This window comes from Leptosomus discolor, chromosome 8 (assembly GCF_034619465.1).
Source record: "Leptosomus discolor isolate bLepDis1 chromosome 8, bLepDis1.hap2, whole genome shotgun sequence".
Classification (NCBI taxonomy): domain Eukaryota; kingdom Metazoa; phylum Chordata; class Aves; order Leptosomiformes; family Leptosomidae; genus Leptosomus; species Leptosomus discolor.
In genome coordinates this window covers 60005258-60033134 of record NC_141398.1, presented here as the reverse complement: position 1 = coordinate 60033134, position 27877 = coordinate 60005258, and the positions used below count along the sequence as shown (strand labels likewise).

General features: G+C 60.8%; 1 protein-coding gene across 1 annotated transcript in view; it reads right to left on the bottom strand.

The window, feature by feature from the left end:
- Positions 1-27877, bottom strand: part of ZFPM1 (zinc finger protein, FOG family member 1) — a 38280-nt gene that overhangs the window by 9658 nt on the left and 745 nt on the right. Inside the window, 7 exon segments of the mRNA XM_086468836.1 lie at positions 7512-7601; positions 9549-9570; positions 9572-9681; positions 24625-24784; positions 24786-24872; positions 24874-25017; positions 26646-26839. Coding sequence (XP_086324962.1) covers positions 7512-7601; positions 9549-9570; positions 9572-9681; positions 24625-24784; positions 24786-24872; positions 24874-25017; positions 26646-26839 — 807 coding nt within the window.

Below are 27877 nucleotides of genomic sequence, written 5' to 3'. Positions count from 1 at the left end.
GGGAGGTTGGGAAGAGCCGGTGCCAGCCCTTGGGGTGCTCTGGGGGATCCCCAGCAGCCTCCCCAGCGAGGAGCCGAGTCTGCAGGCGCGGGGCCCCCTTCCCCGCGGGATCCCCCTGGCAGGTGGACACCACCCCGGGTATCTCACCTGGCCATCGGTCCCCAACCAGGCGGTGCCCCACCGTTATTGCAGGAGGGTTTATCTCCCAGATCATTAACCAAATCGGGCAGGGACGTGGCTGTTTGCTTTGGGTCACAAAGAAAAGCGGCAGAAAGGAAGGAAGGAGGAGGAAAGAGAAAAAAAAAAAACCCTGGCGAGCTGGGTGCACCTGCCCAGCACGGCACGGACCCTGGTGCTCTGCCCGCTGTCGAAACACGGGGTGCCAGGGCTGCTCCCCCGGGGCTGACAGCGCCTGCTCACCCGCCGCTACGCCTCGGCTTATCTCCCCATCGAGAGATTTCAAAGAAATAGGCTGAGCTGTGCCGGAGAGCAAAGATTAATCCTGTCATCACGCTGCGGCGACACACCGGGCGATCAACGGCTGAGAAGGCAGGGCTGGCACCTGAGTCCTCAGGGGACCCGGGGGTCCCGGGTGGGCACACGGGGAGGGAGGGAGCCCGCGGGGTCGCACGGTGCCGGTGAGGCACCCCCCCCGTGCAGCGCGGCCGCATCGGCACGGCGTGAACGCGGGAGCGGCGTGGGATGAAGCTGAACTTCTGCCAGAGCCCATCTGCGAGGCCACCCACGGCATCCTCGGGGCTGGGGAAATAAATAGCCAAGATGTCCCACCGGGAGCTGTGCCGGGCGCCCAGGCTGGCTGCTGGATGGTCCAGAGGTGCAGCTGCACCCATGCACCCACGGGAGCGAGCAGGAGGGAGGAGCAGAGGGGACCCGGCCAGCCCCGAGCAAACCCACGGGTCCCATCCCCAGTGGCTCCCGCATCCCCTCGCCCCAACCGCCTCCGGGTGACTTTAACCAAATCCGAACGAACCGGCTCTGCCCCTCGGTGGGGATCCGGGCTTGGAGGTCCCCGGGGTGTTTGCAGCTGCCTGGATACTATCAGGATAAATACTGCTGGCGGGGTGTCACGGGACTGCGTCCCAGCATCACCCGTGTGCGCTGCTCCTATTAATACAGCGCTTCGTGTCCTGCCCCGGGGGGGCTGCCAGCCCTGGGGGGGGGGCTGCCCACAACGCAGGGTACAGCCCTGGCGAGAATGGGGAGGAACTGGTGGTCTCTGCTCCCAGCCCAGCACGTGCGGGATGTCCCCACGGCATGGGAATCCCCAAGGGGGAGGGAGGATGGATCCATCCATCTATCCATCATCCATCCACTCGCCCATCGGGACCCAAGCTCCCGTGGGTCTCCCGCACCCAGCCGGGGAAAGCTGGGCTGGAGAAGCCCCGAGTCCCCCCGGCAGCCCCGGCCTGGCCCCGCCGCACACCCCAGCTGCTGTTTTTAGAAGCGGCGAGTGTGCAGCGGAAGGAATAAATCCTGACAACTCAACTAGTGAAATGATGTGATGGCACCGCTCCGATAAGATGGAGGGAGCCGATTGGGAAGAGTCTTAAGCTGTGAACACGCAGCATCTCCACTCTTCACCTCCGCTCACAAAGGGAAATCTCTCCAAAGGGGCTAAGGAGATTATCCCGGCTTTGCCGTCCTGGGTGCTCGAGTAATCAGGGCAGCCTTGGGGACGACAAAGGAGCGAGGAGGGTTTAAATTCGAGCCTTGCTGGGCTGCGCCTGCTTGGGCTCAGCCTGGGGTTGCTCCGGCCAAGCTGCTGTGGACTGAGGGTGGGGAGGGGGTGTATGGTTGAGGGAGAGCCGGGATGCTGCTGGCCCCTAGTCTGGCTTTGGGGTGCAAGGGGGGCACCCTGCTACCCTGGCGGGGTGGGAGCTTTCTGCCTTTATCGCTCCTGCCCATCGCTGGCAATTTATTGATTTTCTTTTTTTTTTTTTTGACAAGAGTACAAAAGCAAATCTTTATCGGGCTGAACCCTGCCCCCGGTTAATGGAGGAGCTGTGACCTACCCTGGAGAGCAAAGCGGGCACCTCCCAGCACCCAGGGAGGGGGGGGGTGTGTGATGACACCCCACTGCACCCCTAAAAAGGGCTGGGCACCCTGCTCGCCAGCTGCGGGGCACAGCTGGCAGGCGCTGGGAGCGGGGCGGGCAGCGGCCGTGCCACATGTCACCCGGGGATGGCCCTTCCCTGACGCCCCAGGTAAGCCGGGGTGCCCTGCCCCAGCAGGATGCGGCCCGATAAGCTTTCCAGGAACGTTTGCGTTCGGGGGTGGGGCTGCACCCTGCTGGGATGTGACCCCCCCACGGGGGTCCCTGTCCTCAGGGGGGGTCCCCATCCCGGGAGCTGCACCCACAGGGATGGGGACAGCAATAAACACCGTGAATTACAGCAGAAAGTGCCGCAGGAAGATGGAAGGAGGAAAATTTCCCCGTTTCCCTGGAGCTGCCAGGGGTGGTTGGACCCCTGTGCCAGGGACCCCTTGTCCCTGCTCTGTCCCTGCTCGTGGGGCTGCTGGGAACCCCCCCCCGGCTCTGCCCAGGCTGGTGCCAGGCAGCGGGTAGGGGTGCACTGAGCGGGGGGGTCAGGAAGCCAGGGGGGTGGGAGAGGAAGGGGCCCCCGGAGCCGATGCAGAGGGCAGATATCCCCTCCGGAAAAGGGGAGGGGACCGCACGGGGGGGTCACTGCAGCACCCAGATGGAGGAACGGGGCAGGGGAAGGTGGGAGCTTGGCTTCACACCAAGTCCCAAACCCCACCGGTTCTCAGATCCAGCCCAGGGCAGAGCGGCAAGGCAGCAGTGATTGACAGCTGTCAGTCACCAGGAGCCTGGCGGCATCACCCTCAGGGCTCTCAGTCCAAGGCTGCAAGATGGTTTTTCTCCTTCCCAAGGGAAAATGGACGGGAGGATGGGGACGGAGCTGGGGGACGTTGCCTGCAACATCCCCCAGCGCTGCCCGATGCTGAGGTGTCCCTGCCAGGCTGTGGGCAAGGCTGGTCTGCGTGTGCCCCCACCCCAGCAGTGTCCCCAAACCGGGCTGAGCATCCCCCCACCCCAGCAGTGTCCCCAAACCAGGCTGAGCATCCCCCCACCCCAGCACTGTCCCCAAACCAGGCTGAGCATCCCCCCACCCCAGCAATGTCCCCAAACCGGGCTGAGCATCCCCCCACCCCAGCACTGTCCCCAAACCGGGCTGAGCATCCCCCCACCCCAGCAGTGTCCCCAAACCAGGCTGAGCATCCCCCCACCCCAGCACTGTCCCCAAACCAGGCTGAGCATCCCCCCACCCCAGCACTGTCCCCAAACCAGGCTGAGCATCCCCCCACCCCAGCAATGTCCCCAAACCGGGCTGAGCATCCCCCCACCCCAGCACTGTCCCCAAACCGGGCTGAGCATCCCCCCACCCCAGCAGTGTCCCCAAACCAGGCTGAGCATCCCCCCACCCCAGCAGTGTCCCCAAACCAGGCTGAGCATCCCCCCACCCCAGCACTGTCCTCAAACCGAGCTGAGCATCCCCCCACCCCAGCAATGTCCCCAAACCGGGCTGAGCATCCTTCCACTCCACAACGTCCCCAAACCAGGCTGAGCATCCCCCCACCCCAGCACTGTCCCCAAACTGGGCTGAGCATCCCCCCACCCCAGCACTGTCCCCAAACCAGGCTGAGCATCCCCCCACCCCAGCAGTGTCCCCAAACCAGGCTGAGCATCCCCCCACCCCAGCACTGTCCCCAAACCAGGCTGAGCATCCTTCCACTCCGCAACGTCCCCAAACCAGTCTGAGCACCCCTTCACCCCATGGGTGTCCCCAAACTGTCCTCAGCATCCCTCCACCCTGCAGTGTCCCCACACAGAGGCTGAACGGAGGGTCCAGCCCCCAGCAGGCGCAAGGTCCCCTTCAACACCCCCAATCCAGGACAGGTGCCACCACCCCTGCTGGGACCATCCCCATCCTGACGCCAAACATTCCTGCTGCCTTCCATGCCAGCAGGCGGCTTTGCCAGACACAAGCCAGCCCTGGGGGACCCCCACAACTCAGAGGGGCTACTGCCCTGAACCCCAACTTCTCCCCATCCCCCAGCAATCTAACACAAACACAACTATCTGCCGCTCAGCCCAGCTCCCAGCGATAAAAAGGAATAGCTGGAATAATTTTTCCCACCCACACATACCAGGGCGGAGGGGAAGGGGGAGCGATGGGGCAGATGCGGCGCGGGACCGGCCATCCGGACGAGCCGTCCCCCCTCGTCGTGCCCTGCTCGCCCCGATAATAAACCTTGAGGTTTGCAGACAAACTCCGGGCAGCCGGAGATTATTCAGGCAGGAGTCGCGGCGCAGATAAACACAACCGAAGGCGAGCGGGAGGCGAAGGGGAAGGGGGAGGCGGGGAGGAAAGGAAAAGAGAAAAAAAAAAACCAACCCCCCCCCCCCCCCCCCCCAAAGTCTGCAGTTTTAATTAGATGCACCAAAAAAAGAAGTTGCTCTGTCCCCTCCCGATACCCTGCGTGGGGGTGAGGAGGGATTTGGGGTTCACGGGCCGGTCCTGGGAGAGGTGGATCTGAGCCGTGGGCTGTAATTAGCACAGAGCCATCATCACCACCCAGGAGCAATTAAATAAATCCCGGATGGACAAGCTGGAAGCGGGGGCTTGGGGCTCAGCAAATCTTGATGGAGACCCAAATAGTGAAGCCGATGGAGGCAAGGGGGTGAGGAGCCCCCCCCCCGGGAGCGATGGCTGCTCTTTTGGGGACAGCGGTGGGGACATGGCCGGTGGGGACAGGGCAGAAGCCACCTCGGGTTTGGCTGCATCTTCTCCATCCCTTCCCTATCGGTGGCCCCACAGGGACAAAAGCAAAAAGCTTCACCCCACCTTGCAGGAAGGCAAGTGCCAGCCAGGGTCCTGGTGGGGATTCAATATGGTTGAGCAGTGGGGCTCTGCTCTCCTCCTCTCCCCTGTCCCCACACCACGTTCCGTGAAATTTCTTGGAGCTTTTCACCTTATCCCTCTGGGTATTTTGGCTGGACCTGGTGAGGTTGGCTGGGGCGTGAGGGACAGCCCAGGGAGGCGACAGCCCCGGGAGGGGAGCTGGAGGCTGTGGGTGCTCCCAAAAGTCTCCACTACCAGCCCTGCTCCAGAGCAAGCAAAACCAACTGGGAAAGATGGAAACCTGGGACATGGCACTGAGCTGCTGGAGGGGCTGTGGGGAAGGATTTGGGGTGGTTTGGGGGAAATCTGGGGTGGTTTGGGGAGAATTTGGGGAGGACGCGCATCCCCTCTCCGTACCCACCAGAGGATGAAGTGGCTGGCACGGGCGGGCACGAAGCATGGCCACGCTGCATCCCAGGATCCCATTGGGAAGCAGAACCGAGTCGGGGTGACCCAGCACCCCGGATGAAGGGGCGGCACATCTGTGAAGGCTCCTCAGTTGAGGCTTAACGCCTCCAGCTCCCAGGGATTTGCATATCAGCCGGGCGAGCGGCAGCCCCCTTCAGCGAACAAGGTCATTTCAAAGATAAAACAAAATACTCCTTCTCCCTCGCTGGCACGCGGGGCCAAGGAGCCCCACGGCGAGGTCCCGGCACGCCGCGTCCCCGGCGCTGCCGAACCTCCGGCACAGCGGTGCACCCAGCGGGCGGCAGTTGTGGAAATCCAGAGGGCAAAGTCACGGGAAGGTTTAGCCCCGTAGCCCCCCCCCCCCAAAAAAAAAAGAGCCAGGGGAAGGTGAGACCCCCATAGGGCGCGAAACAAAGGCGCCCGGAGCAGCCCGCTCGCTGCTCTCCCACACCCCCCGCCCCCCCCGCCACCTCGCCGCATCTTCGCGGCTGCCATTGCTGACATACGGCGGATCCTGCCAGATAAAAAAGAAAATTCAGGCTGCTCAGAGTTTCCCTTTTCGCCAGCTCCATCCCTGATAAGTGCAGAGCCTGCAGAGCGCCTGATAGACGGGCTATCGCGGCGGTTGGTGCGAAAGGAACACCCTATCGCTGCAGCATCGCCGGACCGCCATCAACTCCCAGCCACACAGAAATTAATACCACTCCAATTACCAGAATAGAGATGGGCTGGGAGAAGGCGATAATAAAATCTCTTTTACATAAAGAATGCAAATAACCCGCTCCGGCAAGGGAAGAGGGGGAAGGGGAGGCACGGCCAGAACCGAAGCGTCGTGGTCCCTTTTGGGGAGCCCGCGGTGGACGGTGCTGCTGGGATACGGGGCGGCGCGGTGCCGCGACCCCCCCCCCCCCCCCACCCCCCGGGGTATGGGGATGCCCGTGGGTTTGGCACCGCAGCCCCCATCCCACCCCACACTGGGATGCCAGCGCGGTGATGGGGGGGGGGGGGACACGAACGACGACAAAGGGCTGGAGAGCAGATAAGGAGGAACCGGGGGTGGCCTCGCAGCTCCTTCCTGCCCGACACGCAGGAAGGGCCGGGATATCAGCGGGGCCGGCGAGAGCTTCCCCTCGGATGGGGCGGGAAGGGGGAGCGGGGCCACGGTTCCCCGCCGGGCCGTGGGGATTTCGGCAGCTGCCGGAGCACATGCGCTGGCAGCCGGCATTTCCCAAGGCTTCTCCATCGCCCAGCCCACGCGGGAGGCTGGTGGCCTTGGGGACACACCCGGGACCCCCCCCCCCCCCCCTCCGTCCACTGGGGCGTCCATCACCAAAGCGCGACCGCTGTCCTGCAGCAGGGTCACCCCATCCCGTCCCCACGGGGCTGCTCCCAAACCAGATCCACCAGCATTTCCCGGCTCGGAGCCCCCCAGGAGGAGCGGGGCAGGGGCTGGCAGCACGAATGGGGCCCGAGATGTGGCAGGGCCACCCTTGGGGGGGGTTCTCAGCTCGCCGCTGGGTCCCCTCCCCGTCCACCCACTGGGTGCCACCCCCAGCGGCCAGGCGCCCGCCAGCCCAATCTGCGCAGCGGAGCCCCGATCGTAACCCCATCGGCGGGTCGGTTTGGAGATAGCGGGGCGATAGGGCGCGGGGTACCCACACCGGCACGCCTGGCCTCGCCGGGCTGCCAGGGTGCCGGCGGCCCCGGCGCAGAGATGCCAAAAGGGAGATAGACGGCTGTATTCGCTCCTTGGGGTTTTGATAACCATCACCAAACCGCTCGAGCGTCGCGCTTGTGGTTGCCAGCACGTTCGCCAAGTGCCCTCGCGAGCGCGGGGCGAGGCACGACGGGGTCCAAACCCTCCGCCGTGCCGGGGAGCGCGAGGCCACCCATGGTGTTGGCATCCTCGCCGCTCCCGGCTCGGTTTTTACCATCCCAACGGCGGCTTGGGGACGTGGGGGATCATGACCGTCACCTTCCACCTCTTCTCCCAGTATAAGCGCTGGTATTTGCAGCCTGCCGAGCTCCCAGTCCTCCTCATACTGGTTTTTGCAAGAGGAGGCGGACGCCTCGGGGCTGCTTTGGCTGCTCCAGCCTGCGGGTCCAGCCAGGGAGCTGGGATGGAGTGGAACGACTGGACACGCGCTGAGGACTCACCCGGCCCATTCCAGGCATCCGGCTCCTGTGGGTTTTCTCCGGGATCGGGCTTCTCCAGCTCCTTTGGACTCTCCGGGGTGTCTCTGGACTCTGCAGCAGGAGGGGGAAGGCAGTAGGTCACACGTGGGGAATTTCAGGGGCAGCATCCCCCAAGGGGGTTGGGATCACCGGACCGGCCAGGATGCGTGCAGGGAAGGGGTTCCCCCTTGAGGATGTGCATGGGGGGCGGTCCCCCTCAAAATCCCCGTGTCCAAAACCCCCCACTACCCAGCCGCGGGGTCCCCTACGCCACACGGGACGACCCATAAGGACAGCCAAGCCCACCCATGCGTCCTCCCCAGGGGTCTCCCGAGCCAACCTCGGGTGAGCACCCCTGTCTCACCCCTAACCCCCCCATCTCTCCCAGCCCACCGCGGGCCCCACGTCACCCGGTTCAGCCCCGCTCCCGTCACGGCTCTATTTGTGGCGTATTCATAGCAACTTGATAACAATTATTTTCTCCATTAACTGCTGCGGGAGATGCAGCTGATAAAGCCTATCTGCATATGACAGTGTGGAAGATTAGCGCCCAAAGTACATGTTTGCCTTGGCGTCCCGGGTGGATAACCAGCGCGGAGCCCAATCGATCGGCGCCAGAGCGAACACCCAGGGGTGACGTCACCGGCATCGGAGATTATTAATACAGGTGATAAGCGGAATGATTAACATCAAATAAATCAATCACCGGGTATAAAAGTCCTATTATTTTTGGCTATAAATCAAAGTGCCTGGCATATCGATTTTTATCCATCGCGCTGAAAGCTTTAGTGGCCGTTATTGCTGCTCGGCGTTATCTCTGCTATCACCTTTTTATCGAGGCAGGCTAGTGCCAGGTGCAGCTCTGCGCCCGGGCTCCCGGCTCCCTTGCCCCCAGCCCGGCTCCCCCATCAGATAAAAGCCGCTCGCTTCTCCCCGCTGCCGAGCAAAGTTTCCCGGCGAGCCCTCCCTGCCCCGGCTAGCGGGGGTGCCAGCGTGGATCCCCCCCTCCTTCTCCTTTTCCTGCGGCATCACGGGTTGGCTCCCGTGGGTTTTTTTTTTTTGGGGGGGACACACACACACGCTTTGCGGCCGGGTTGCCGGTGGATGAAGGCAGCGGGTGCTCGCCGGGGACCGGCCGGCTCCATTAGCCGGTGCAGCCTTGCCCCGCCACGGTTATCTCGAAGGGCACTGCAAACATTAACTGATTAGGATTTGCCCCCCACCTCCACAGGAAGGAACTCAAAGGATATCTGGGGACTGTTTCAGCCCGGCCCTGAAACGCAGCCACCTCTGGGGTGGGGTGGGGCACGGCACAGCATGGCGGCAGGCAGGCGGCAGGCAGCGGCGCGGGCAGGAAGCAGGCAGCAACGGCCCTGGCCCCTACCAGCCCCATCCGTGGCCTCGCCGGTGCCACCACTTGCGGTCTCGGTGGCTGCTTCACACCCTGAGGAGTCCCTTTGCACCCCGAGGAGTCCCTTTGCACCCCCACGGTGACTCGGGGGTTACTTTGGGGTCACTTTGCACCTCCACGTCCCTCCGCCGCCACCAGCAGCTCAGCGCCGGGGCGGGTGAAAGGCGGTGAAACAGATACAGGGTGACGATGCTCATTAGCAGCCATCACGGCCACCAACCCGCCTCCGGTTTCCAGCAGCCCGGCTGGTGGTTGCCCCCGGCCGAGCCGAGATTGCTCCTCGCCTGCGCCGGCTGCGGCGAGCCCCTCTGTGCCGGGGAGCAGCCGCTTGCCATCGCCCTGGGGGAAGGTTGCCCCCAGAGGGTCCCACCGCTGGTTGGAGGGTGCCTGGAGGGATGGAGCACCCCAGGGAGACGGGGGTCTTGCTTAACCGACGGCCCAACCCTCGATGGGTGGGTGGGATGCTTCGTTTGGTAAGTCACACCAGGCACCACCAGCAGAGACGATGCCCGGCTCTCCAGTGGCAGAGCCTGTCCCCACGGCGGGGGGGGACACACGCACTCACCCCCCCCCCACGGGAAGCCCCCTGCCATCACGGCAAGGCTCACCTTCGCTGACGGGGGGGCTGGAGGGCGTCGCGTTCAGCAGAGCCCTCGTGGTCCGAGGTGGCCCCCTCCCTCTCCGAGGGGCTCTTCTCCCCCGCCGGGCCCTCCTCGCCTTCCTCCATCGCTGCCAGGGAACCTGTCGAAACACCGAGGGGGGCGGTTAGCAGGGGGAGAACCACAGAGATAAAACCCCACAGTGGGTTTTCCCAGTTGGGAAATGGAGGATGCCAGTGCCTCGGGGGCTGGCAAAGGGCCCTGACCCTGACCCACCGTGGGCACGGGGCTGGGAAGAGACGTCCTGCAGCTCTGCACGTCACGGGAAGACAAAACCCCCTCCCCGGCCAGCCCTGTGGTCCAGCATCTCCCTGGGGTCTCTTGTCCCCTTGCAGAGGGGTTCATAGACCCACCCGCCTTGCTCCGGGGTGTCCCCCGAGGGATGCCCGGTCCCCCCCTGTCCAGACATCGTGGGGAATGAGCCCCACACCTGCCTGGGAAGCGAGCGGGGTCCCCACGTCCCACAGGCACACGGCGAGGTGCCCGGCCCGCTGCACCGCTCACCCGCACTTCCCACCCAAAAACCCCTCGGCCCCTGCCCCGAATGGCGCGAGGGACCCCAGAGGCTGTCCCCCGCTGTCCCCAGCGCCCCACATCTGACAGGAGACCCTCCACCACGGCCCCCTCGCCATGCCCACAGCCCCACACCGAGGGCGACGCTGCGGTGGCGACCCAGGGTGCCCGGAGGGTGCAAACCGGGGGGGGGGGGGACACGACACCCCAGCAGCGTGTCCCCCCGCCCCGAACAGCCCTGCTGCCCCACGCTCCCGTTTCCACGGCAACGCAGCATCCCTCCATCCCCGCCGAAATCCAGAAAGAACCCAACCGGCGGCGCACGCGGCTCGCGCGGCACGAAGCCACGCCGGGGGGCTGCCCGGCGCCCCCGCCGGCACCACCCCGGCACGCGGGCAGGGGGAACGGCGCGGTGACAAACCGTCTGCAGACCTCAGCTGCTCTCTGTGACTCCAGGCATGTATATTTACAGCAGGAGAACAAAGAGCCCATAATCTATACAAAGCAGACAACAATGAGCGTGAATAAAGAGGCTGCGGGAGAAGGGAAGGCAATTTATTCTAATTCTGCTAATTTCAGTTCCAGCACAATTAAAAAGGCTCTGATAATATTCAGAAACAATCGCCAGCTAACAAATCGTTTCTCTCGCTGTAAATGAAACATTGTTAGGCTAATTTCTTCTTTCACGCCTTCGCGGCTCTTGGGCTTCTGATAAAGTTAACCCGACTCTCGCCTGTTCTGCGGTTTGGCACCTCCAGCCTGGCCAGGGAAGGATGGACGGAGCCGGGGAGGGATGGACGGGGCCGGGATTGCACGTGGCACCCACCCAGGGGTGCCCAGACCACCCACATCCCACCCTGAAACACCCAGCGCCGGCCAGGAGGGAGATGGCGATGCCCCGTATCAAGGCAGTTGTATAAAACCTGGGGTTTGGGTACCGCGGCGTCACCGAGGGCCTACGGGGATGACGGGCGGCCGGCAGCATCCCGGCACCACGTCACCGCGGTCCCCGGGTGCATCCCGGGTACCCAGCCCGTCCCACGCCAGCATCCCGCTCCCAACGCGCCCGCCCGTTCCCAAGGGGATGCTCTGGGCGCGGCGCTCCCGGCTGCGCGGGTTAAAGGAACTACTGGGTAGCTTAAAAAAAATAAAAAAATAAAAAAATAAAAAAAAAAAGCCCCAAAAAAAAATAAAAAAAAGGGAAGTGAGGGAGAGGGAGCGCGGAGCAGGGAGCGGAGCGTCACTTCTCCGGGATTGCTGGAAGCCCTGCACAGTTATCACCGCACACAGCCTCCCTCGGCTTGCCTGATCTGTCTATTCTTCATTAAGCAAATACGCTGAAATGGAAATGAAAACATAATAGCTATTTGATTTTCGGCGAGATATTTTGCATATTGGTTCAGTGCTGATAGTGGAATTTCATCAACTCCCTTTTTTCATGCTTTAAAACTGAATTACTGAGGCTGGCTTTACAGAGAGGGGAAGAGCCAAAAAATGCTCCCTTCCAAGATACTCCGCTTCGACGATTAACTCTTCTCCCTCCCTCTTTTTTTTTTTTTTTTGATAACGAGGAAGGATTTATTATTTCTTTTTTTTTTTTTTCCTTAAAAATTACAGCAATTGTAAAAACTTGCAGGAAGCAGAGGCGACGTGCCCATGTCACCCGTGCCCAGGCTGGGGACGCGGGGCCGGGCGGGCGCGAGGGTCGGCGTTCCCGGGGTTTTTCCAGGAAAACCCAGCGTTACCCAGGTCATGATTTGATCAGCTCACTCAAATTAAGGTTCTCCCAGCGCAGGAACAAGATTCTCTTGATCCCTTGCGCTTAGCCGAGAAATTAAACAAAAAGGAAAAATAATAAAGAAAATTAAAAAAAGGAGGGGAGGGGGGGGGGGGAGACTTCTCCAGGCTGCCAAGAGCAAGACCCTGGGCGCTCCGAAAGCCGGCACGCAGACAAGAGCAAAGCGATAAGAGGCCTCGATAACAGATAGAAAATAGCAACAGCCCCAGACTTTCCCACCGGCTCTGGAGCAGGGAGGAGGAGGAGGAGGAGGAGGAGGAGGAGGAGGAGGAGGAGGAGGAGGAGGAGGAGGAAGAGGAGGAGAAGGAGGAGGAGGAGGAGGAAGAGGAGGAGTCCCTGTGATGGAAAGCGGGTGCTGGACCGCAAACACGCACAGGCTGGGGACAACCTGCCTTTGCCTACCGGCGCTCATCGGCGCGCATCCAACTCCAAAAACTTCTTACTTTTTTTTTAAAAAAATCGAAAGGCTGGGCAGGTGGGGAGCCCAAGGGAGGGCTCTGGGAGCGAGAGCCCGGAGTGGGGCAGCCTGACGCCCCAAACCTCACCTCCAGACCCCCCAAAGCTCACGGTGCAGCGAGTCACCAGGGTGCTCGGCTCTGGGGTGTCACCTCTCCCTGGTGCCAGGGGGGACGTCCCCAGCTCCACGCGGCTCAGCAAACCACGCAGGCAGCGTGATGAAGACTCTCTTCTTCATCCTTCCAGCTCCTCCTTATCCCCACGCTGGCTCTGAATCCATTTTCCAATTAAAACCAAACCAAAAGAGTAATAATAAAGCGTTGAGCCCCAACGCAGCCGAGTGAGGGTCCCCAGCGGGTCTCGGGGCGCACGAAGCATCACCACGATGCTCATCCATCACCTTGCGATCGAGACGGGGGGAATCCAGCCCAGGTATCCCCTCCTCGGGGCAGCGCCGCTGCCCCTAAATGTCCTTATTTCCCCCCCAATTTTACAGCCGTGAGCAAGGGGCTGCAGGAGCAGGCACAGGGATGGGTATTCCCCCGGGAAAGCCGCTGTCGGAGAGGGTCACTCCCGCTCCTCCATCGCACCGGCTGCAAACCCACCTCCGGTGATTCGGTGGGGTCCGGCACAGCCCGGGGATTCCCCAGGGTCTCGGAGCAGGGTTGTGCCGTGTCAGCCCCGCAGCCAGCAACGCCCAGGGAGCAACCTGGGCTGCAAATCCAAAAAAACCACCGGTATCTGATGGGACACCAGCCCGCCTCTTCTCACCCAATTTTTCCCCAGAACGTATTAATGTTTGCTTTTACCAACGACCTCGGGTGCCTCCAAGCCCGTTCCCTGGGGATCGGGGATGCCAAGTGCCGCAGCCGAGGGCAAACGAGGTTTCGGTGGCCGGGAAATGACGCCGCTCCTCAAAGGTCACATTATCCAGGGAGTTATTTTTTTCCCCTCCCCTTGGCCGATGCTGCTGGGATCCAGCATTACAATCGCAACGCTCTCCAAAAACGAAGGTCCCCGAGACACCCCCAGACTCCCCTTTTGGTGGAAAAACGGACCTTTTTGAGCACAAACCAACCCTCTCCCCTATCAGCCTGGCTGCAGCATCCCAGGGCTGAGCTCCCCCCCCCGCAGATATCGGCATATTAAATATCAGCCCCCTGCACAGAGCTGATAGCGGACGGGGCCAGCCCCTGCCCCAGCGGTACCTATCTCTAATTTGGGGCCCTTCTCCATCTCCCCCAGATAAAACTCGCCCCGACCCTTCCCGTGGTGCCTTGTGTGAAAAGGGCAAGGGGAGGAAAAAAAAAAAAAGTTTGGTAGGTGGAGGGGGTTTTATAATGTAGTTATAGTAATTTCTTATTAAATTATGCCAAATTTACCCAGGAGGGGAACGTGGGGGGGGGATGGAGGCAGTGGGGGGTGCTACGATTGCTGGGGGGACGCTGCGATTGCTCACGGGGGGGATTTATGATCGTTTATAATTCAATTTATAAAGTATTTAGGCCTGATTATTCCAAGAGGGGAATGAAGGCTAGTGGGGGGTGCTGTGATTGCTTATGGGGGGGGTATTTATAATAATTTAGTATTAAATTCATAAAGTATTTAGGCCTAATCTGTCCAGAAGGGGAATAAAGGATAGTGGGGGAATGGAGGCGGTGGGGGACGCTGCGACTGCTGATGGGGGGGGGGGGATGAGGGTGCTGCAAGTGCTCACAGTGGGTGTCTATAATAATTTATTATTAAATTTATACACGATTGAGGCCTGATTTATCTAGGAGGGGAACGAAGGCTAGCGGGGGCATGAAGGTGGAAGGGGCTGCTGTGATTTCTCACAGCGGGGGGGGGGGGGGGGGGGAGCGCTCAGGGGGGCTGCTGCAATCCCTCGTGTAGAGAGGGGGGGGACGATGCCCATATCCGCACCCCGCAGCATCCCCACCACCGCAAAAAAAAAAAAAAACAACCCACCACACCGGGGCTGGGGCACCCTACCCCGCCGATACAAACCCCCCCATGGGGTGCAGCACCCCGAGCATCCCTCCGGGGCGCGAAGAAGCCCCTAGTTGCCACCATGGGGGGGAAGAAAAAGAGGTGTGTGTGTGGGGGGAAGCAGCAGAGCCTGAGAAAAAGCAGCCCTGCTGATAGGGGAGAGATTGGTTTCAGCCGGAGCTGCTCCCCCTGCCAAGTCCATATCCTATCTGCGCTGGGGTGCAGTTACTTAACATTCATCACCGCCTGAACTCTGTAACTTTATCAGCGGCCGAGCATGGCGCCATCGCCGAGCCCAGCCATTCCCGGCGCTCAGATAGGGCCGATAAACCGCTGATAGATTACAGGAGATTGTTTCACTTCAGGGGCCGCGATTACTAATACTAATAGCGAGCGAGGCCGCATCATATCAAACAGCGGCTCGGTGGTGGTGGGTGGTGGTGGGGAAACAGGCCACGGCGGCGGGAGGGGGCACGGAGAAAATAATGAGAAAGAAAATACAGGGACAATGACAATGAAGTGACTTTACGTTTCAGATGGGGTCGATAAGGCCCTGATAGATTTTTTTTAAGAGAGGAGAGAGTCTAATAGAGCCGTCCCCGGCACATCAGATGGATGGGAGTAGATTGGAGGGGATGGGATGCTTAAGATGGGCCTGCCTCCCCGGCTGGCGGCAGGGCTGGGGCGAGGAGATGATGTTCAAAGCACAGGGGGGAAACTGAGGCAGCTAGCGGAGAGGGGACTGGTCCTTACTGCGAGGAGCCAGGGGTGCCCTCCATCCCAATCCCCATCCAAGAGAAGCTTGAGATGTTTAACCCTGTGTGGATCTGGGCAGGATTTGGGCATCGTGGTGTGAGTTTGGGGCTGGGGAGCAGGTGGATACCCCGAGAATACGGAAGGAAACTCCAGCCATGAAGATGAGGCTTCAAGTGTGCACAAGCGTGCAAGGCGCCAGGGGCGTGCAAGGCGCCAGGGGCGTGCAAGGCTCGTGGCCACCGCTGCTCCTGCACCAGGTGCTTCACAGCTGTTGGCCAAAGGGAGGTTTTCTGGGTGAAATCCCCTCAATTTTGGTACTTTTTCTCCCACCTGGAATAAAGCCGTTCCAGCCGGGAATGGCTAGGGGCTGGCGGGGGGATGCTCGCCCGGCGGTGCAGCCGTGCAGAGCCCATCAATACCAGGTGACGGCGAGGCCAGAGGTCAAGCTCTTTGCTAATCTAGCGACAAATTACCCCAGAGATGCCGCGCCAGAGCCGTCCCCCTCCCCGTGGGAAGCGGTTTCAGGCCCTGCCGGGTCCATCCCACCGCCAAAAGCTGCCGGGAAAGGAACTGGGACAAATTTCAGCCTTGACCCTCAGACTTTCAGTCCATGATACCACCAGGTGAGGACAAGGACGGAGGGATGGGGACAAGGACGATCGTGAACGTGGCCCAGAGGGCTACCAGACCCATCCCTGAAGATGCTCTGGCTGGGGTGTCCCTGCTGCTCCCAGCCCCCCCAGTGTGCCCAGTGCCAGCTCCCAGCGCTGTCCTGGACCAATTTGAGGCCTCTAGCCAACGCTGCAGCAATGAGCAAGGGGCCAGGGGGGCTCCAGGAGCAGAAAAGGACCCCAAGAGGGTACGACACGGTTGGGTGGCCCATCTGCAAGCAGCAGGGTGGGCTGCCAGCAGATGAAGGTCACCAGTGGCCGCTGGGACAACACCGTCCCCAAAACGCCTACCGCTATGCCCTCCCCCCACCTTTGCCGGACCAGCACAAGCATCCAACCCCTCCATCACCAGCACCTTCACCCAGCACCCCCCCAACCCTCCTCTTCCTCCAACTCCAAGCACCGTGGCCGTTCAGGCCCAGCTCCGCAGACGCCGAGTTTGCCTCCGTGCAAACACGCGTGCCTGCGCCCCCCCCCCCCCCCTTTTTTTTTTTTCTCTAATTTTTTTTTTTTTTTCCTGTTCTTGGCATTTTGGTGGAGCGAGATAAGAGTAAAAAACAACAGAGCTGCTCGGAGAGTGAAAAAGGGAGATAGATAACGCAGATACCGACTCCTACACAAAACAGTCCTGGCTTTATCACTGCTTTTTATCACAGTTCCTCTAAAAAAAAAAAAAAAAAAAAATAAAGAGAGCAGCCCAACTGGAATGGGGCAGCACATTAAAAAATGAACTTTATACTGTTTGCTCTTTAGTTTTATATTTAGATGAAACCAACTTAGATCCTTGCGGTCGATACCTTTTCCAGCGCAAGGGACCAAAAAGTCTGGAAGCCCCGTTTACTCCAGGGGGGACGAGTGAAGAAAATCAAATATAATCTTGAAGCCTGGATGGGCCAGTGGGACGAGGCTGGTCCCAAAGGACCCCACTGGACCGACCGACATCCCACAGCAGCACCAGGGAGGCTCAGGCTGGAGGCGGGTGTAGAGAGGCAGACGCTCCCCGAGCATCCCCAGGCTCTGCCAGCTGGTCCCTGGGGACAGCCGGAGCCCACCCGAGGCACCGCAGCCAGCACCGGCATCCCGGCCACGTGCCGTAGCCACGTGGCACCGCCGCAGTTGGCAAAGCCAAACCTCCCGGCGATGCGAGCGGGTCCCTGGCACCCGAGGGCAGCATCTCCGCCCCAGCGCGGCGACGCGACCGCACAATACACCCCGGCCACGTGGCTCCCCAAAATTCTTTGCCCACCACGACACCCCCGCTGTCCCTAAGGGCACCAAGCCCGGGCGCAGGCTGGGGAGGGCACTTTGGAGCAGAAAAACCCCAACCTACAGGGCACGGCCAGAAAAAGGGAAGAAAAATAATAATACAAACGGACTGGAGGTTTTTCCCTCCCCTCGCACTCCCTTCCCTACCTTCTTTTTGAAAAACATAATTTATCTGTGTATTATCAAGAAATCCAGACACTTTAATCAGTGAGCTATGAAGTCAGTATTTCCATTCTTATCTAGCGGAGGAGTGGAAATGGAGAGCAGATAGGCAGCTCCGAGCCGGTCCGTGGTGGGGAATGTTAATGGGAGGAGCGGCAGAGCCATTGGCTACCGAGCTGCCGCTATCGCTGCCATTATCGGGGCGTTATCAAGGCAACCATCGCAGCGCAGTAATGGGGCCAGTTCAACTTTCCGCATTATCATAGGAGCTGGAAGTAGCATGAGAGGCCTCGGTTGGGAGACGGAGAAGCGAGCGAGCGGCCGAACTTCCCGGAGGAGCAGGAGGTGGAGGTGGGGGGGGGGGGGGAAGTGAAAAGAAGCTTCTCTTCCCCTGAGCTGGTGGTGTGTGGGGTGATGCTCTGCTGCTCAGGCACCCCGCAAGATGGGTACCGATCCTGAGGCACATCCCCAAAGCCCTGCATGTGCCACGTACCAACACCACTAAGCATCCCCAAAGCCCTGGGTACCGACCCGGCCGAGCATCCCCAAAACTCCAGCTACCGACCCCGCCGAGCATCCCCAAAACTCCAGCTACCGACCCCGCCGAGCATCCCCAAAACTCCAGCTACCGACCCCCAGCTTGCCAAGGACAAGAGAAAACAATGCACCTAATATTTCATCAGATGAACAAATTAGAGGAGCACATTTCCTCCACGCGCTATCAAACGGGAGATGTCAAGAAAATATGTTGATGTGAGAAAGAGGAGATAAAGAATTATTTTGGAGGAAAAAAAGCCATGGAAGGCGCTTATCTGGAGTGACTCATAGGCACACACTCCTTAACCCCACTGCAGCCCAAGGTCAGCAGTTACATTCCTTTCGGCATTTCATCCCTTCCAAAAAAACATGTTGCTGCAGGAACAATGCGGAGCCTTTGCCGGGCAGCCATCGGAAGAGGGAACTGTATTACCCCCGAAACACTTGAACTTTCCTGATAAAATAAGCAGCGGGACAGCAGCCTGGCCAAGCCGGAGCGTCCAAAAGCCCTGAGTCAGGCAACAAAAACAGTCATGGGACGTGTTGCAGAAAAAAAAAAAAAAAAAAAAATTATTGGCCTCTTGCTCCCATTCCGGCTCTTCTCCAGCGGGGCAGGAGCTGCTTTCTTCTCCCTCCGGGAAGAAAAATCCACGCCTTTGGCAGAGCCATCGCGCTCGCAGAGCTGCAGCGCGATGTGGGGCTGGCAGAGGGGCGTCTTCCACTTTTCGGTCTTAAATCAAGAAATCTTAAAAGCACAAGGTTTCTCCCCTCCTGCTGTCTCCCCTGTTGCTCCGACCCGCTTGCGTCCCTCTCACCGAGCAGCGTCCAGTCCCGGCTGCGCTGCTGTGGAAGGTCTGGGCTGGTTTTCTCTCCGCAGCATCACCCCAGCCAGGGCCTTCCAAGGCAAATCATGTTGGGGTTTTTTTGTGTAGTAAGATGGACAGCACGCATGGAAAACATCCTCTTCCCTTTGCCCAGAATGGGTGTGTTTGATCCCAAATCCATCGGCGCCAAGCAGGGCACAGCAGCTCCGTCCCCAGGCTGCGCCAGCCCTGCTGCTCCCAGTTTGGGCAGCGTCGTCCCTTCCTTTCCCAGGGATGCGGGGTGGCATCGACCCCGGGGCTGGGAGTGGCGCACGGCACGGGGTACCCCAAGGATGCTGCGGAGGGTGGACGTGGGCATGGTGACACTGGAGGACGTGGCATCCCAGCGACTTCACACCACGTTGGCTTTGGGATGCTGCCATCGCTGGGTGGCTCCGACGGGTCCCCGAGGTGGGGATGCGGCTGCCCCTCTCCAGGAACCGTGGATCCCCGGCACCGTGGCGCTATCTCCTTGCACAATCTGATGCAACACCCGTGGGGAAAGGATTGCTTTCTTCCCAAGCCCCGATTGCCAGGCTGGCCGGCTCGCAACTCGGCAAAAGGGGAACCTGCAGCTTGCTAGGTGGCCTCGTGATTCACAGCGGAAAAGGAGACCTTGCCCAAACCAGCAAGTTGAGATCCGGAGCCTTCAATCCCAACTGGAGGTGGTTTTCCCGCTCCGGCGTGGGACGTCGGGGACGGTCCCCGCGGCACATCGCCGCGGCTCCGCGCGGTGCCCGGCGAGGAGGCGGTGCGGGGGTGTCCCCCAGGGGTGCGGGAGACGGAAGAGCGGCAGCAGACACAACCCAACCCAAGCCCAGCGCCCCACGGGCCCTGGAAGCCGCCGCCTGCCAAAGCCGCCGCAGCCTCCCTCGCCGGCACGGCTGCCAGCACCGCCTTCCCCACCCCGCGGCCGCCGGCGGGGACGTGCACCGGGGCTCTTGGCAGAACAGGTTTTGCCATGCTGCCGGGTGCCCCACGCACGGCCGTGGCCAGCTTGGCTTCGGCACTCGCCCGCCGAGCATCCCGCACGCATCGCCCCAACCCGATGTGGTGATGGGGATGGCCGGGATGGGCCCTCCTGGGGATACACCCCGAACGGGGTCCCAAAACATGCCCTGGCACCGAGGGAAGCGCCCATGTGGGACAGCCGTGACGTGCCCCGTGGCTGGCAGAGCACAGGGCTGGTGGCACGGGGTGGCCCAGAGCCCCCTAAAGGGATATATTGCTCCAGAGAGAGGCTGAGGCGAGCTGTCCCCCTTGGCCACCAGCCGCCGAGCACGGTGCCAACGCCTCTCCCAGAGGCAGGGCCCGCAGGGATGCCCACGCCTGGAACCGCTGGCCATGGAAGAGGAGCGAAACTTCTCCCAGCATCACCCGTGGCTGGTCCAAACCCAGCACTGAGCAAGAGCGCGGCTTCCTCGTGGTGCTGCCTATTTACCATCGGGAAACGGCCGGGAGAGCTCACTACGGTGGGCTGCGGGCTCTGCTGGATGCATCCCACCAGCACCACAGCATCACCAGCCCAGCCTGGGTCACCCCCCCCCCCCCCCCCCACTGCGGGGACCACGATGGGTCCTCACCTCTGGGAGCCCTGGATGCCACCCGTGGCGCATCCCAAGAAGCTGGCAGTAGCTGGGATGGGCAGAGCCGCTGCGGGGGCCGATACGCCATGGGGCTTTGCTGCCTGCAACCCCTGCCAGCACCGAGGAGCCATCACTTGTCACTTCGGGACATCACCGAGTCAGGGCTGGCAAATGCCTCGCAGGGGTTTGCACAAGAGGGGAGGGGTTGGCAGGCAGGCAGGCAAAGCAGGCAGCACCCGTGGGTGCAGCAGACACGTGGGACGGGGGGGGATGCCACCCTCGGGATGCGGGGCACGGAGGGGGCTGCAACACCACAGCAGCCCCCGGGGAGGTGCAGAAAGCACTGGTTTTTGGGAGCAGAGCTGGGAAGCCCTGCCTGCACCCAGCTCACAGGCAGCCAACCCTCCCCACCCCACAGAGCGGCGTGGGGTAACGCGCCTCCCCAAACGCCCCACCGCCCACCCCAGAGCAGCCCTTCCCCAGGGGGCGCGGATGGGGAAACTGAGGCACGGAGGGTGGTAGCGATGGAAAAGCGCAGCAGCATCAGAGCGATGGGGAGGAAAAAAAAAAAAAACCAAAGCCAGTGGAGGCAGTTAGTCACCTGCAGGGACGGAGAGGAAAGGAGCGACTCAGCGAGCAAAGGGAGCGGGAGAGGAGCGGGCAGGAGGCGTGCCGGGAGCATCCCACGCCACCGGCTCACCACGCCGCCGCTAAAAATAGACACCGAGTTGGCCACTGTCATCTGTACGAGAAATGCAGTTTTTCCAGGCTCCTCGGAAGGATGGCTCCCACGGTTCGGCCGGCACTGTGACCCCCTCCCTGCCCGGCATCACCGTGACCCCCTGCCCGGCATCACCGCGGGACCGGCGAGCAGCCAAGCTTGCAAAAGAGGAAAGGAAAAAGAAAAAAAAGAAAACCCCAACAATACAAAACCCAACCCAAACCCACAACAAAACACTCCCCCCCATCAAGAAGTAGCAGGGTTTACCAGCGCAGATCACACTCGCTATCTAACACCATCTAATAGCGATTAAAGAAAATCCACACGCAAAAAATACGAGGGTGCTTTTGCCCCCACCCCCCACCCCGTGAGTTTGCTCCGCGGATGGGAGATAACGATCGAAAAAGAAAGTCAAAGCTCTCATCAAACTACTGCAACATCTGCAGCTGATAACAGGCGCTGGGGAGAGCTCGGCTGCTCAACCCCACTTGGTTCGCAGAGCGGACGGGGTGGGGGGGCGGAAAAAAACCCCAACACCTTGAGAAATAAAAACACATAGGCAGCTGCCCCCCCCCCATCCGATAATTAAAGCGCCTGCGTTAATCATATTTGCGACGGAACAAAGTGTGGGAGCCCCTTTGCCCCTCTTGGCTGGGTTTGTTGTTGTAGCGAATCCTGCTCCGGTCTGGTGGGGAGAGATAAGTGGTCCTTATCTCCCCTGGCAATCTCTATCAGGATGGAGATCGGGCCTCGGTGCTTTATCGGGAGCTCAGATCTACTGTAGCTGAAAGCAGAACAGAAAGGGAAAAGGAAAAAAAAAAAAAAAAAAAACTAAAAACACCCAAACAAACCCACAAGCAGGCCCCTGCAATAAGTAGAAAAATGTTGGCTTCCAGTTAATTTTCGGGGAAAAAAAATTTAAAAAAAAATAAAATATATATATATATTAGAAGAACAACAGAGGGAGAGGCACATCAGCAAGATGAGATCAATCTCCCGCCTTATCAGGTTCCCCCATCGGAAGACCCGGCGCTGCGAGCGCACGCACAGGCAGCTGCCAGCAGCCTCGCTCATCAGCTCTGTGCCCGCGCTCCCATGTTTGAAGTTAATAAATATAAGCGGCTATCTGGGTTGGAGATCAGCTCCTGCTCTCTATCAGCCCCTCACATCTATCTACCAGCAGAACAAAAGGCAGAAAAAAAATAAAAATAAAATAAATAAAGAGGAGAAGAACAGGAAAAAAAAAAAGAACAACAAAACCCCACCAAACAAAACCCCAACCCTACGCAGCAGCTGCAGGGAGGTTGCTGGTTTGACAGCCCGGGGGGGAGAGGGGGGTGCAAAGACACTGTCCCCCCCCATTCTCTCCCCTAAGCAGGGACCCTGCAAAATTAAAGAGAGAAATGCTCCGGGTGTTTTCTCCGCTATCAGCAGCCACCATCTAGATGCAATCGGTTTTTGAAGCCTCACCACTGTGTGGCACTGGGCAGAGCGGGGGCTCCCAGGGCCCCCACTTTGCTGGTAGCCCCGTCCCCCCCCTCCATCTCAGCCCAAAAAGCGAAGAAGAAGGTTCAAGCAGCCGGTTAAATATAGTCCGGCGTCTGATCTTTTGTCTTATCGCTCTTGGCGATCGCCCGCTCTCCCAGCGATCTCCCCTGCGAGCCTATCTGCGCATCGCATCGAGCTTGAAAAAAAAAAAAAACACCAAAACACAACAAAACAACAAAACCAACCCCAAAAAAAAACCCAACCAAAACACCCCCAAAACGCGACCAAACAACACAACCAAACCCAAAAACCCCCAGAAGAGATGAAGCCAGAGCGAGAACATCGCGTCGCCCAGGAAAAGAAAAATCAGCAGATACCAATCTGGAGGAGGTTTTTAATGCTCCAGCCGAGATGATAAAAAGGATAGACTTTGTGGAAACAGGTCCGGTCTGTACATGAGAGGAGTCTGGTTACTGGAGCCCTGATTCATGCATACCTTCCCTCGGCACGGGGAGCCGTCGGAGGCAGCGGCAAGGCGCTCTCGCCGCGCTCTCGCCGCCTCTAATGACTGTTTTCATGTTGACACATACAGGAAGGGTTCCAAGCTTTCAGCTTTTAATCAGTTTTGGCCATCGCCAGCGGCCTGAGATCAGCCTCCCACTTTATCATTTCTTCACATCTCTGCAGAAAAGCAGCAGAGGAAGGAGATACGAGCCGCCTTTGCCCGGCCAAGCTGCCATGGCCTCATCCACCCCCTTTTTTTTTTTTTTTTTTTTGCGTTCCCCCCGCCCCGTTCATCGCCACCAAGGTCCACACCGGTGGGTGCCGGGGCCAGGTGGGCGTCCTGCCGTCAGCGCGGCCCCCCACGCACGCAGCTATCGCCCACATCGGCGGCGTTATTTCGGCGGCTGCGATGCTACCGCTCGCTTGGGGCTTAAGGCTACGGCTTTAACGAGCTGGAGTTACCGGGCAGCTGGGCTTTTTGCCGAAATAAAGCCGCGGAAGTTGGAAAAAAAGCTAAAGGAGAAAACTATCACCAAAAAAAAAAAAAAAAAAAATAGGAGGCAGCTGGGACTATTTTTAACTCTACCCGGGTAAAAGTCTAGCTGAGCTTTATCACCAGAGCAATCACCCCAGGCAGGGAAACAGGTAGGTGCAACTCAGCCTTGCAATTATTTCAAGAGAAAGATAAAGCTAGATTATCACATGGTGGCCAGCCTTCCCTATCCTCCCATCTCCCTCTTATCGCCAGCTTCCATCGACTCGAGGGGGAAAGAAAAAAACACACACACACACAGGAGAGGAAGGGAAAAAAGCCAAGCTAAGCCCGTCACCGAAAAAACTTCCAGCACTTTGCAGAATTTCTCGGCGCAGCCGGTCCATCGCCGCCGGACCAACACCAGATCCCCACCGATGGGTTGGAGCACGACCCTCCAGGGACACGGATGGTGGCCGATGTCCCGTGGGACCCCACGGTGGCTTTTCCCCGCTGTCAGCCCGCCGTGTTATCACCCCGTCCCCGCCTGGGCTGGGGTGCGAAGCGGGAGCGGGGTTCGGGGGGGGCCACCGGGTAGGGCGAAAGGTTGAGGCCAGCGCGGTCAGCGGGGACGATGGCACAAGGCGGCTGGTGGCACCCGCGCCAATAAGGGGTCCCTGGGCAGAAAGGGGTGCCCCTGGCAGGGGGAGGGGGCCGTAGCCGTGGTAAGGAGCTGCTGGCAGGGCTTGGGGACCGCGGGAAGGCGGGGGGGTTTGGGGAGGTTTGGGGAGCCCCTCGCCCCAGCGCACGGCGCTGGATGGGAGGCAGCCGGGCGAGATAAGATCACCATTTCAGGCCGTCCCGACAGAGCGATGTTATCGGGACGGGACTGGCAGAACGGAATATTTTAAAACCTTATCGGGGCCCCCATCGGGAGCCGGTACCGGAGCCACCACGCTGGGGCGGCGGGGGGGGGGGGGTTGGCGGCGGGGACGGAGACCAAAGCGGGCGGCCGGTAGCGGGAACGGGCACCCACCACGGCCGTCCCGGGTGGGTACCGCGGGGGGGGTGAGGGAGTACCGGGGGGGGCGGGGGGGGCGGTGAGGGAGTACCGGGGGGGGGGCGGGGGGGGGCGCTGCGCCGGGAGTAGTGGGGAAAAAAAAAAGGGGGGGGGGGAAAGGGGGGGTCAGTACAGAAGGGGGGAAGCTGTCGGCAGCGGGGGTTGCCGGTACCGGGAACTCACGTTTGATCTGCCGGGGGTTGCTCTGTTTCCTCCTGGACATCGCTCGGCGGGGGGCGAGCCCGACGCCCCGGCTGGCGGCTGGGCGGGCGGCAGGTGGGTGGCGGCGGGCGGGCCCCCGGCTGCTCGCATGCCCGCCCGCCCGCCCGCGCTGCCGGGCCGGGGCCGGGGCCGGGGCCGGGGCCGGGGCCGGGCCGGGCCGTGCGCGGCGGAGCGGAGCCGCCGCCGCCGCCGCGGGATTTTCTCAATGGGGCGCCGCGGCGGATCAAACCCGCGGAACGTTCCACGGGGGCGGGGCCTGCCCCCGCCGCGCGCCGCCGCGGCCGCCCATAGGCCACCGCCCCCCTCCCTCCGACGGCTCCGCCCACCGGATGGCGTGGCCGGCTGCCGCCGCGGCTCCGGGGCGGGGCCAAGAGGGGCGGGGCGCGGAGGCCGAGGGGAGGGCGGGAGGAGGGGGGAGCGCCGGGGCGGGGAAGGGGGCGGGGCCTCAGTGGGGGGCCCGATCCGTGGGGGGGGGGGGGGCGGGCCTCGGGAGCTATGTGTGTGTCCCCCCCGGGGTCCCCAAAGTCTCCCGCGTGTCTCCAGCCCCACTTTGGGGTCCGTGTCCCCCCCCCCCCATGAGAACCCAGGCCCCTGCCTTGGCACTCTGACCCCCACCCTTTTGGGGTCCAACCCCCCCCCCCCCTGTTGGGTCCCCAAGCCCTCCTGCATGTCCCCAACACCCCCTTTGGGTGCCCCAAGCCCCTCCTTTTGGATCCAACTCCCCCTTCGGGGTCCCCAACCCACTCCTTTGGGGACTCTAGTCTCCCCTTGGGGTCCCCAATCCCCTCCCTTGGGACCCCAACCCCTCTTTAGGGTTCCTAAACCCCTCCCTTGGGACCCCAACCCCTCCTTCGGTGTCCCTAAAGCCCCCCCTTTGGTGGTCCCTATCCCCCTTTGCACCTTCATGCCCCCTCTAGAGGGTCCTAAACTCCCATGGGGCCACCAATCCCCTCCCCCCATTTCTGGGATCTCAGTCCCCCTGCACTGGGGTCCCGACCCACCCTTTGGAGGTCCTCAAAGTCTCTTGTGGGACCCTCAAACCCTCCTGTAGGGACCCCCCTCCCCAAACCTTATCATGGGGTCCCTGTGGCCTCTCTTTGGGATCCCAAACCCCTCTTAAAAATCCCACTCATTTGCAGGTGGACAGTCCAAAAAGTCCCACTTGTGACTTCCAGGGTCACCGTGACCCCAGCTCGGGGTGGGGGGACACCCCAGGGTGCACTGGGGATGGTGTAGGGGTGCCGTCATCCCAGCCGTGCCAGTCGGTCCTCTCTGTGAGCGTGCAGCCAGGCAGTGATTTTGGGATTAATTGTGGGGTAAAGAGGAACCACTTACATGTTGGGTCCGTGATGGGAATATTCCTGCTGTGAAAAATAATCATTTCTGCCAAACCCAGCCCTCGGCCGTGGCTGATCTCGGCTCTGGGCGGGGGGATTAGCTGGTGGCGAGGGCCGGTGCTCCCCCATTACCTCATGGGCTGCAGGGACGTGGCACAGCGGCTTGGCCAGGTCCCCTCTCCATCTCTCCCTGGCCATGGGGTGTGCTTTTCTTTTTCTTTCCCCCTCCTCTCTTTTTCTTTTTGTTAAAGGGTTTTTAATTAACTTCCTGTTCCAATGGTGGGATAATGAGTTTTAAGCAGCACATGATTCCAGTAAAGAGGTCAAGCCGGCAATGAGGATGTCAAAAGAAATTAAGTTAGGAATTAAGAAGAGTTCCAGGGGAGAAAAAAAAGAAACCAAACCCCATCGAGGGAGGGAGATGCTGCGAGGACAAGACTTTGCTCTGCCTCCCCCCTGCTTGGCCGGCCGCCCCTTGAAATGATCCCGATGGCGTTTTTCACCTCGTTTGGCCCCGAATCGCAGCCTTCCTGGAGACCATCATACCCCAGGGCAGGCAGCTCTGCTGCCAGAGCCCTGCCCTTCCTCACGGGCGGTGGCTTTGCAGGGTCCGGCCCGAGGACACTCGAGTGGCCTCTGCTTTGCGTCAGCCGTGATGGGCGCTGGCTCCATCAGGGCCTGGGTGACGGGGAGCCGAGGCTTCGCTCTGCCGCTTTTTGGGGTGTGGGGGGGCTCCGTTGTCACCTCCTTCACGTGACCACAGGGGTTTTGGGGTGTGGGGGGAGGCTGGTGTAGCGCTGCAGACCCAGCCGGCTCCTCGGGCACATCCACGGCATCGCCTGCCGACACCGCTTGCAGCACCGAGACAATTAGGCAAGCGGTTTAATTAACTGTGGCGCCATTCATCGCACGGACCTGGGGGGCTAGGTGAGCGGGCCAAAAAGGGCACCCAAATTTCCTCTCCCTGGGACGGAGCAGGGGGGCTCTTGGCTATTCCTGGCTCCTTGTGCTAGAAGAAGCAGCCAGAGCATCCCTCGAGGGGCCAAGGGGACAGAGCCCTGCTGCAGTCACACCCTTGGGGTTGGGGGCTGAGCTTCACCCCTGCCATAAGAAGCCAAAACCCACCTTGACCGTGCCAGCGGGTGCTGAGCAGGGGTGCGCAGCCCAGCCCTGGGGAGGGCAGCCCAACTATGGCGAGGAAACAGGTTGCAGTCCTTCCCCTTGCACATTCCTTGCCAGTGTCCTTTTAATTAGCTTTTTGGCACTGTCCCAAAGCCTCTTAGATCCCCCCCAGACCTGAGAATTTGCAGTCGCATCAAAGAACACCCCGCCAAGGGCCAGATCCCCGGCGTGGTGGGGGGACGACATCCCCGAGCCCCACACCTCCCTGCCCCATCACCTCGAACATCCCACCCTGCTACGAGGAGGGGACCCATGGGTGCCCCTGCATGGGGACAAGCGGGCACAGTGCTGGTGAGAGCGGTATGGCCGGGTGGCTTTTTTCCTCTCCCCCCCTCCTCCCCGATCCCGTTGTGTTTGCAGAGAGATTGTTATAGGGTAACAGAATAAATAGCGTGTTTTCCCGAGGAGTGAATTACACGCCTGCAGAGCAGAGATAATGCGCGAGCAGCCGTTTCCCCCATTGTGAGCGAGGTGACATCTTTTTATGGAGCTGTGTACATTTGTATTAGTGCCAATTAATCTGGGGTGATATTATTAGAGACGCGGGGAGAGGAGGTGTCGGCGGAGGAATGTAAATGGGAAAAGCGAGAGCCTCGGCCATGTTTCACGGGCGAGGGGTGGGTGGCGGCGACGCTGGGGGCTGCGCTGAGCACCCCGAGGGGGTCTGGGTGCTCGCAGGACCATGAGCTGCCCCA